Source organism: Triticum aestivum, chromosome 7A (genome assembly GCF_018294505.1).
Source record: "Triticum aestivum cultivar Chinese Spring chromosome 7A, IWGSC CS RefSeq v2.1, whole genome shotgun sequence".
Classification (NCBI taxonomy): domain Eukaryota; kingdom Viridiplantae; phylum Streptophyta; class Magnoliopsida; order Poales; family Poaceae; genus Triticum; species Triticum aestivum.
Genome location: NC_057812.1, coordinates 153,788,345 through 153,797,862, shown reverse-complemented (window position 1 = coordinate 153,797,862; position 9,518 = coordinate 153,788,345). Strand labels below are relative to the sequence as shown.

General features: G+C 44.3%; 1 protein-coding gene across 1 annotated transcript; it reads right to left on the bottom strand.

Annotated features, from left to right (window-relative positions):
* Window positions 1–6,351: 6,351 nt before the first annotated feature.
* Window positions 6,352–8,708, bottom strand: LOC123150744 (laccase-4-like). Its single transcript, XM_044570576.1, has 4 exons — window positions 8,572–8,708; window positions 7,923–8,448; window positions 6,845–7,819; window positions 6,352–6,730 (listed from the first exon to the last, which is right to left on the bottom strand). Exons 1-4 carry the CDS (start codon window positions 8,680–8,682, stop codon window positions 6,600–6,602), a joined length of 1,743 nt encoding a protein of 580 aa, XP_044426511.1. The 5' UTR covers window positions 8,683–8,708; the 3' UTR covers window positions 6,352–6,599.
* Between the last annotated feature and the right edge of the window lie 810 nt (window positions 8,709–9,518).

Below are 9,518 nucleotides of genomic sequence, written 5' to 3'. Positions count from 1 at the left end.
ACTCAATCCATAGGTAGGTATGGTGGACTCTCATGGCAATACTGGTTTAAGGGATGTTTGTAAGCACAAGTAGTATGTCTACTTGGTGCAAAGAATTTGGCTAGCATGAGGGGGAAAGGCAAGCTCAACGTGTTGGGCGATCCATGAAAATATACTTTATTTCGGATATAAGAAAACATAACCCATTACGTTGTCTTCCTTGTCCAACATCAACATTTTAGCATGTCATATTTTAATGAGTGCTCACAATTACAAAAGATGTCCAAGATAGTATATTTATATGTGAAATCTCTCTTCCTTCAATATTCTTTCATGAATTGTTCAAGTGACCAATACAATGTTTGCTAACCTTCAATAAATTTACCACCTCTACTTCTTATATGTAAAGTCATTACTCCCCATGGGATAAGCATATGAAACATATATAATTTCAGATTTATGATATTCAATTCATTCAACCATTTACTCATAGGATATAAGTCAAGCACACAAGTAAATGACAAACTACTCCAAAAAGATATAAGTGAAGATCAATGAGTAGTTGACTAATTATGTAACTATGTGAAGACTCTCTAACATTTAATATTTTCAGATCTTGGTATTTTATTCAAACAGCGAGCAAAACAAAATAAAATAGAATGACGATCCAAGCAAAACACATATCATGTGGTGAATAAAAATATAGCTCCAAGTAAAGTTACCGATGAACGAAGACGAAAGAGGGGATGCCTTCCAGGGCATCCCCAAGCTTAGGCTTTTGGTTGTACTTGAATACTACGTTGGGGTGACTTGGGCATCCCCAAGCTTAGGCTCTTGCGGCTCCTTATTTCATAGTCCATCGAATCTTTACCCAAAACTTGAAAACTTCACAACACAAAACTTAACAGAAAACTCACAAGCTCTGTTAGTATAAGAAAGCAAATCACCGTCATAAGGTACTGTAATGAACTCATTATTTATTTATCTTGGTGTGATATCTACTGTATTCCAACTTCTCTATGGTTTATACCCTCCGATACTACTCGTAGATTCATCAAAATAAGCAAACAACACATAGAAAACAGAATCTGTCAAAAACAGAATAGTATGTAGTAATCTGTATCAAACGTATACTTATGGAACCCAAAAAATTCTAAAATAAATTTCTGGACGTGAGGAATTTATCTATTAATCATCTGCAAAAAGAATCAACTAAATAGCACTCTCCAGTAAAAAGTTGTAGCTAATCTTGTGAGCGCTAAACTTTCTGTTTTTTACAGCATGATCGCAAAGACTTTCCCCAAGTCTTCCCAAAGGTTCTACTTGGAACAAACACTAATTAAAAACATAAAACCACATCTAAACATAGGCTAGATGGATTATTTATTACTAAACAGGAACAAAAAGCAAGGAACAAAAATAAAATTGGGTTGCCTCCCAACAAGCGCTAACATTTAACGCCCCTAGCTAGGCATGATGATTTCAATGATGCTCACATAAAAGGTAAGAATTGAAACATAAAGAGAGCATCATTAAGAATATGACTAGCACATTTAAGTCTAACCCACTTCCTATGCATAGGGATTTTGTGAGAAAACAACTTATGGGAACAATAATCGACTAGCATAGGAGGGTAAAACAAGCATAACTTTAAAATTTTAAGCACATAGAGAGGAAACTTGATATTATTGCAATTCCTACAAGCATATATTCCTTCCTCACAATAATTTTCAGTGGCATCATGAATGAATTCAACAATATAACCATCACATAAAGCATTCTTTTCATGATCTACAAACATAGAATTTTTATTACTCTCCACATAAGCAAATTTCTTCTCATGAATATAGTGGGAGCAAACTCAACAAAATAACTATCATGTGATTGAAAATTAAGATAAAGATGACAAGTTTCATGGTTATCATTATTCTTTAAATTATACGTGTGATCACAATAATCATTATAGATAGGAGGCATGCTTTCATCATAGTAAATTTGCTCATCAAAGCTTGGGGGACAAAAATATCATCTTCATCAAACATAGCTTCCCCAAGCTTGTGGCTTTGCATATCATTAGCATCATGGGTATTCAAAGAATTCATACTAACAACATTGCAATCATACTCATCATTCACATATTTTATGCCAAGCATTCTATGTAATTCTTCTTCTAGTACTTGTGCACAATTTTCCTTCCCATCATTTTCACGAAAGACATTAAAAAGATGAAGCATATGAGGTACCCTCAATTCCATTTTTTTGTAGTTTTCTTTTATAGACTAAACTAGTGATAAAACAAGAAACACAAATATTCTATTGCAAGATCTAAAGATATACCTTCAAGCACTCACCTCCTCGGCAACGGCGCCAGAAAAGAGCATGATGTCTACTACAAAACCTTATTCTTGTAGACGTTGGGCCTCCAAGTGCAGAGGTTTGTAGGACAGTAGCAAATTTCCCTCAAGTGGATGACCTAAGGTTTATCAATCCGTGGGAGGCGTAGGATGAAGATGGTCTCTCTCAAGCAACCCTGCAACCAAATAACAAAGAGTCTCTTGTGTCCCCAACACACCCAATACAATGTTAAATTGTATAGGTGCACTAGTTCGGTGAAGAGATGGTGATACAAGTGCAATATGGATGGTAGATATAGGTTTTTGTAATATGAAAATATAAAAACAGCAAAGTAGCAAGTGATAAAAGTGAGCATAAATGGTATTGCAATGCGTTGAAACAAGGCCTAGGGTTCATACTTTCACTAGTGCAAGTTCTCTCAACAATAATAACATAATTGGATCACATAACTATCCCTCAACATGCAACAAAGAGTCACTCCAAAGTCACTAATAGCGGAAAACAAATGAAGAGATTATGGTAGGGTACGAAACCACCTCAAAATTATCCTTTCCGATCGATCTATTCAAGAGTCCGCAGTAAAATAACACGAAGCTATTCTTTCTGTTCAATCTATCCTAGAGTTCGTACTAGAATAACATCTTAAGACACAAATCAACCAAAACCCTAGTGTCACCTAGATACTCCAATGTCACCTCAAGTATCCGTGGGCATGATTATACGATATGCATCACACAATCTCAGATTCATCTATTCAACCAAAACAAAGAACTTCAAATGGTGCCCCAAAGTTTCTACCTATGAGTCAAGACGAAAACGTGTGCCAATCCCTATGCATAGATTCCCAAGGTCACAGAACCCGCAAGTTGATCATCAAAACATACATCAAGTGGATCACGTGATATCCCATTGTCACCACAGATAAGCACATGCAAGACATACATCAAGTGTTCTCAAATCCTTAAAGACTCAATCTGATAAGATAACTTCAAAGGGAAAACTCAATCCATTACAAGAGAGTAGAGGGGTAGAAACATCATAAGATCCAACTATAAAAGCAAAGCTCGCGATACATCAAGATCGTATCACCTCAAGAACACGAGAGAGAGAGAGATAGAGAGAGAGAGAGAGATCAAACACATAGCTCCTGGTACATACCCTCAGCCCGAGGGTGGACTACTCCCTCCTCGTCATGGAGAGCGCCGAGATGATGAAGATGGTCACCGGAGAGGGATTTCGCCCTCCGGCAGGGTGCCGAAATGGGTCTAGATTGGTTTTCGGTGGCTACGGAGGCTTCTGGCGGCGGAACTCCTGATCTATTCTGGTCCCTGATGTTTTTAGGGTATATGGACATATATAGGTGAAAGAAGTCGGTCAGGGGAGCCATGAGGGGCCCGCGAGGGTGGGGGCGCACCCAGAGGGGCAGGCACGCCTCCCTGCCTCATGGCCACCTCGAAGCTTCCTTGACTTCAACTCCAAGTCTCCTGGATCATGTTCGTTCCAAAAATCACGCTCCCGAAGGTTTCATTCCGTTTGGATTCTGTTTGATATTCCTTTTCTGTGAAACACTGAAACAAGGGGAAAAATAGAAACTAGCACTAGGCTCTGGGTTAATAGGTTAGTCCCAAAAATAATATAAAAGTGCATAATAAAGCCCATAAACATCCAAGATGGATAATATAATAGCATGAATACTTCATAAATTATAGATACGTTTGAGACGTATCAGAAGCCTCTAGTGAAACCTATTGCCCCCTGGTCTATCTTCCATCATATTGCTTTCCTATCAATTTACTATTTCTGCTATCTTTTACTTTGCAATCTTTACTTTCAATCTATATCATAAAAATACCAAAAATATTTATCTTATTATCTCTATCATATCTCACTTTTGGAAGTGGTCGTGAAGGGATTGACAACCCCTTTATCGCGTTGGTTGCAAGGTTCTTAGTTGTTTGTGTAGGTGCGAGGTGACTTGCATGTAGTCTCCTACTGGATTGATACCTTGGTTCTCAAAAACTGAGGGAAATACTTACGTTGCTTTGCTGCATCACCCTTTCCTCTTTAAGGGAAAACCAACTCATGCTCAAGAGGTAGCAGTGATGCACATGGATGAGTAGATCGGACAGCTCCCCGCATCAATCCAACGGCCATCCACGCGGCAAATGTTTTCTAGTTATCCGCTGGCTGACGCGTAGCAACAAGAGGGGCAACGCTATGTGTCAGCTGGTGGATAATCTGAGAAGATCCGCCGCCTCAGCAGCCGTTGGATGGAGTGCCAGAGTAGCCATCTGATCTATGCAACAAGTTTGATCTTACGCTCAACTTTCTGCAACAACAGTCTTGTTGCAATTTTCCCCGGTTTGTTTTTATATTTCTACAACAGGAGCTTTGTTGCGCTTGGGTTTCTGCAACAAGTACTTTGTTGTAAAAAAATTAATGGTTTTTTCCTCTGATATTAGCAACATGAGCCTTGTTGCACTCAACCTTCTGCAACAACCTTGTTGCAGAATTTCTCCAAACCATTTTTTCCATTCGACCTCTGTAACAAAAGCTTTGTTGAAGAGAGCCTTCTGCAACAAGAGCCTTGTTGCAGAATCTTTTCTGCAGCGGGAAGGATAGCTCGGCCATGGATGAGGGAGGAGAGCGCCACAGGATGAGAGAGAGAGAAGGGATGGAGATCGAGGAAGAAGGAAAAAATGGCATACTGGTGGGCGAGGAGATAAGGTTGAGAAAGGGGAAGTGATTACCTTGATGTGCCCATATTGCCACGTGTAGAGAAGAGGAGGCGGCGGACGCAGAGTCTGTTTCCGGTCGGCTGAATAATAGCATTTCCCTTTTTTTTGGTTGTCTCAGAGCCTTTTTTGGTTGGTTGACACGTGCTCTCCTGTTCTCGCAACACCGTATTTTCTTTAAAACACAGTACAACAACACTCGTACAAATGCACAAACACTTAGCCTTATGAACATCACCGAAAGTCTAAGCCGGCTCATCATCTTATGATTGACAAAGTCGTCACAGACGTCTTCGTAGTCGATGGGAACGTCTTCTCCCACTGAACACACATCGCTAGAAGGTCTAAATCAAAATTTTAAAGTACGACCACAGATGCCAAGTAAAAGACTTGCACCCTGATGGGTCGGTTCCATCACAAGAAACCTAACCATCTGAGCTTCACTTTGCAACATTGTATATACGTGTGATCGATCTAGTCCAATCCAATTTGCTCAGTTCGAAATCCTTGATATAGGAGGCACTAGTTGATGTTCCACAATTATCTCTGGAGAAATTTCTTAGCAAGATTAGTCGCTTGGTCCATGCCCTTTGATTGGGACCCTGACGCCTTTGCATGCGGAGAAGGATGGTGCCTCTCTTTCTGGGTGACGCAACGAGCATATGGAGAAGAACATTGCATGCAACATCCCAATGACCAAGCACGCAGAGTATAGATTGTTGGAGGTTTTTGGTGAGTTACTATAGGCAAGTAAAGTGGAGGACGCTCAGCAGAAGATGAAAGCCTATGTGGACATGTACAAAAAAGAATATTTTCTCCGCAAGTGATCGCAGCGTTGAGCATTTTGATAGGCATTCACGGGAAGTCAAAGCTGGAACTTCCATGATGTTTCTAACATGATTAAGTTAGTCCATGATGCTTTCGTGCAAAGACGAGATGATGCTTGATATAAATGAGATCCATTGGGCGAGTGGTGGTTCTGGGCTCTGGGCTCTTTTATGTCAGGCTCCGTGTGTCTTATCCCTATCCCCAAGCTCTAGCGTCTTTTTCTTCTTCTTTTTGTTTTTCAGTTTTTGGTTTTTTACTTGGTTTTCTCTAATTGACCATGTCAGGTTTTGGGTCTGAATTTTCTATAAATTGTTCCATCTCTTTTCTTCTTAATGAACTACAGAAACCCTCTGCCTTCGTGATGAGGTTGTTCAAAAAATAGTGTACATGTACATAGTTCGACAAAAAAAACATACAGAAGCAAAAAATTATATTTGAACAACTTGGGCTAAATGATATGACATCCAAGAAAAGTATCAGCTACTTGTTGTGTAAATCACACCCCTGTTTATTTAATACCCATCTATACATTGTCATCACAAACTGCTAATCAAGTGAAGAAAACAAACTTAAATTGCAAATAGAAAATTGTAATGTCAAGAGACTGACTAGAAAAAAAGCTACAACCCTCCACGAGAGACATCAATCGCAAATTGGCGAACAAATCAAAAGAGGAAAACCAACGGCTCTGAGCCTGCGCCCCTAGCATTTTGGGAGATCGGCCGGCGGGGGGAGCAACTTCTGGTTCGGAAGGCTCCCGTCTAGGACCAGCCATGCCATTCTCAGTCCCCACGTCGTGTGCACCTCCAGATGGCAATGCATGAACCATACACCTGCACGTGCATGAATATGATACTTATGAGCATGGACAGAAATATTCTTTCAGTACTTATATTATAAGCTCTCTTTTTTTTTCTTGCGAAAAGATTGAACTAAACTGTAGTTACCTGGGTTATCGGCGAGGAAGCGAATGGCCACCCACCCGCCGGCCGGCACCCCAACGGTGTTCCGCTCTACCGGGTCGACGAGGTTGAACTTGGCAGGGTCGTTCACGGCGTCGTAGTTGCCAAACCCTTGCCCGACCACAAAGAAGTTGAAGCCGTGCAGGTGCAGGGGGTGGCTCTCGAAGCCGAGGATGCTCGTGTCCTGCATCACCAGCTCCACCGACGCGTTGAATGGCAGCACGAGGAGTTTCGTCCCCTTGGCCACGTTCGTGTTGTTCGGCGGCGCCCCCGTGTAGTTGAATTTCAAGAGGGGCGTGACCGGGAAGTTGGACCCGTAGACTCCCCGGGACACGCCGGTGAAGTGCGACTGGAGGAGCGCCGTGGAAGGGAGCACCAGGGAGACGTTGTTCATGGCCGCCGCGAACTGTGTCTTGTTGGTGGGCCCCTGGCACGTTGTGTTCGCGGGGCACGGGAGCGTGCCCAGCCCGACCGTGAAGAAGAACCGCTTGTCCACCGACCGTGGCACGGCCGCCGGGTACTGAGGCGTGGCGAGGCTGCGGAGCTTGGAGGTGAAGTTGGTGACGAAGTCGGTGTCGTTGAACCGCGGGAGGGCCGGCTTGAACAGCGGCAAGTCCTTATCAAAGCTTGGCACGGAGGGTGAGCCGGGCTTTTGGTACTCGAGGATGCCGGCGACGGTGGAGTTGTCAAAGGTGCCGGGCCTGATGGTGGAGTAGGGCGCGGCGGACATGTAGAAGTTGGCCTTGGGGTGGAACGGCTTGGCGGTGAGGAGTACGTTGGTGGTCTGGCCTGGAGAGATGATCAGGGTCTTGACGGTGAAAGGCTTGACGTAGACGGCGTCGACCTCGACGACGGTGAGCCTGTGATTGGCGACGGAGAAGAAGAGTTCATCGTTGAGCGCCGCGTTGATGAGGCGCAGCATGTACGTTTTCCCGGGTTCCACCTTCAGTTTGAAAGTGTCTGCGATGTGTCACCATACAACATCTCTATTAGTAGTTGGCACGTCTTGCAGACCTGTGACTCACATTGGCTACAAAGAAGAACAGAAAAAACGTGGTGGTACCTTTGGCGGAGCAGTTGTAGAGCGGCCCAGGTAGTCCGTCGATCGTGAAAGCGTCGGAGATATTCGGTGCTCCGCCCGTCCGAAGCGCCTGCCTGACCACCGCTTCCGTGTCAGCCTTCCACCACTCGCCGAAGACGACCGGGACCTCCTTGTGCGGCGCGACGAACGGGTAAGGCACGCCGTGCTTGGGGAGGATGATGATGGCGCCGTAGACGGTGGCGCGCAGCCAGGAGATGTGCGCGTGCCACCACAGCGTGCCACGCTGCCCGGTGACGGTGAAGTCGTAGACGTAGCTCCGACCCGTCTGGATGGGGCACTGCGTGACGTACGCCGGCCCGTCGGCCCAGCCGCTCCGCAGCTGCCGGACGCCGTGCCAGTGCAGCGTGACGTTGTGCGCGACGCGGTTGGTGACGCGGACGACGACGCGGTCGCCTTCCCTCGCCAGCAGCGTCGGGCCGGGGTACTCCCCGTTCACCGTCACGATGCTCTTGGTCCCGCACAGCCTCGTCACATTCGCCATTTGCACCTGCATGCATGCAGAGGTAAGGTTTCGATCAAGACGAGCTCGAGCACCATGCATGAATTAATGTGATCAGATCAAGATGATGGCCGGAAATGCATGCAGAAGATGGAAGAATTGTGGACATACATTGAAATTGTAGTGTCTGGTGACGCTCTGGGCTTGGACGATGAGCAGCAGCAGGGTCGCCATGAGGAGGGAGCACGGAGCCGGAAGGCCGGAGGAGATAGCCATGGCCATAGCTTTGTGGTCTTTTGAGCTTCTATATCTTGAGGGTGGAATGAATGATGAGAGAAGCACTTCGGCTGAGTATATATACATGAACTGGAGGTCCCAAACGTATGCCAACTACGTACCACCGGCCGGGCCATTTGCTTGAGGTACATGCATGAATTGTCGCACGACAGACAGGTGCCCCATGGCTTAGGCGGCAATTTTCGTTATTTGGTGGATGAACTATCAAGGCTACCTTCAAGGCTTCAAGCTTGAGCTGGAGCATGCTCTAGCTTTGGAGTGTGGCTACAGCCAGTGCACTTTTTTGTTATGAGTTGTACAGCCAGTGCACTTGATCGAGTACCTCTAGTTTAGTTTGCATGCCTGGGTCACGTACCGTGTCCGTTGCAAAATATACCTGAGCACGCTTAATTAATCGCGACGATCATTTGTATGATACTCCAGCAAGTTTAATTAGTTAGCCCATGAAGATACAGAACAGCAAGATAGACATAGACAGTAGTTACTTCTGTTAGTTTGTCACTGTCACCACACCAACCTATACATATATAGCTATCTATGCTACTAGCCTTTTATAGATAAAAATAAGTTCACTGGTCGCTAAGCGGTAAACGTCAGTTCGTGATGTACTACTCGTATTCTTCCTCCTACGGTCCAGTGTGAATACAGTATGGTACACCAATGTTTGCATTTTTTTAAGTTTACCTCCTGCCTCTGCATTTGAATGATGAATGCGGCCATACATAACGACATGAAAAATTTGACATGGAACTCCATTCAGTAGGTGCAGCATGCCTACCTAGTTGTTGGTGTCTTTGACGTGCGCCCACGAGTTCTTCCCT

Excerpts from the sequence above, each read along its gene's own strand:
- LOC123150744 (XM_044570576.1), bottom strand. The coding sequence starts at position 8,682 with ATGGCCATGGCTATCTCCTCCGGCCTTCCGGCTCCGTGCTCCCTCCTC. Across the intron at positions 8,449-8,571 it reads CCAGACACTACAATTTCAAT|GTGCAAATGGCGAATGTGAC; the intron begins GTATGTCCACAA and ends GCATGCATGCAG. Across the intron at positions 6,731-6,844 it reads CTTCCTCGCCGATAACCCAG|GTGTATGGTTCATGCATTGC; the intron begins GTAACTACAGTT and ends ATGCACGTGCAG.